Source organism: Penaeus monodon, chromosome 32 (genome assembly GCF_015228065.2).
Source record: "Penaeus monodon isolate SGIC_2016 chromosome 32, NSTDA_Pmon_1, whole genome shotgun sequence".
Taxonomy (NCBI): domain Eukaryota; kingdom Metazoa; phylum Arthropoda; class Malacostraca; order Decapoda; family Penaeidae; genus Penaeus; species Penaeus monodon.
The window spans coordinates 33,829,259-33,830,204 of record NC_051417.1 but is presented as its reverse complement, the minus strand read 5'-3'; the positions used below and the strand labels follow the sequence as shown (position 1 = coordinate 33,830,204).

At 36.3% G+C, this 946-nt stretch overlaps 1 protein-coding gene across 1 annotated transcript in view; it reads right to left on the bottom strand.

The window, feature by feature from the left end:
• The window catches only part of LOC119593829 (RNA-binding protein 28-like), a 7,007-nt gene that overhangs the window by 2,234 nt on the left and 3,827 nt on the right, over positions 1–946 (bottom strand). The window contains exons 6-7 of the mRNA XM_037942859.1: positions 490–707; positions 188–337 (exon numbers count right to left, since the gene is read on the bottom strand). Of these exons, the coding sequence (XP_037798787.1) occupies positions 188–337; positions 490–707 (368 nt within the window). The remainder of the gene's footprint in view (positions 1–187; positions 338–489; positions 708–946) is intronic.

Here is a 946-nt window from a genome sequence, read left to right as displayed (position 1 = left end):
AGCTTTGTTTGAGTATCACTTTTTAAATTTCCTTGGTACTTAATCATTCTCCATATTTACTATGAATTATACATTAAAACTGAAATCCAATTTCCGAACTATTCTCCTGTAAGACGAACAATCCAGGAAATTCCAACACTTATCAAACAGAACTGTACACTGTACTATATCCCACACCCTTGCTCACCTTGAACACTGTAAATATATCAGGGTTGTTGTTGACTTTCCTCAGGGCTTGCAGTGCGTGTTCGTGCTCTGCAAACGAGATGAAACCATATCCCTTGCTCACAGGAGTACCATCATCCGATAAGGTCTTTAAGTCTTTCATAATGCGTGACTGTAAAGAAAGGGATAGAGAATGCAGTTTATAATTTCCAGAAAAATGACAATAAAAATCATTAGGCTCCATATTCTCAACACAAACACCCTCATCATGATCATCACCATAAAAATAACAAATATAATAGCAAAGTTCCGATGACGGCATACCTCTGTAATCTTTGCCCCTTTTGGTGAATTTTTAATAAATATCTGCTTGAACTCTTTATCAGTCAGCTCCTCTGGCAGGTTGTTCACACACAAGCGATTAGGAGAAATGAACATGTGTAGGTTTTTCAACAGTCTCTTCTTCACCTGCGTCAGCCTAACGCGCAGTGCCAGGTCTGTCTTGGATACACCTACTGCTGCTTGGGTTCCTTCACGAATAACTGGAAATCAATAAAACACATTAATATGAAGTTTTGTACACTAATTTTTTTCCCTTTTAATGTATCACCTGTACCATGAACTAATACTCAGAAAAGAATTCTTGCATTATCAAAGTCGTGGTGTAGTTAATCAGAAATAATGAAAACAGTAATGTAATTTGAAGCAACACATGTACTGGGTCAGCTAAAATAATATTTTTCTACTAACATGGAAATCTTAATTTGGATTACTGTTCATA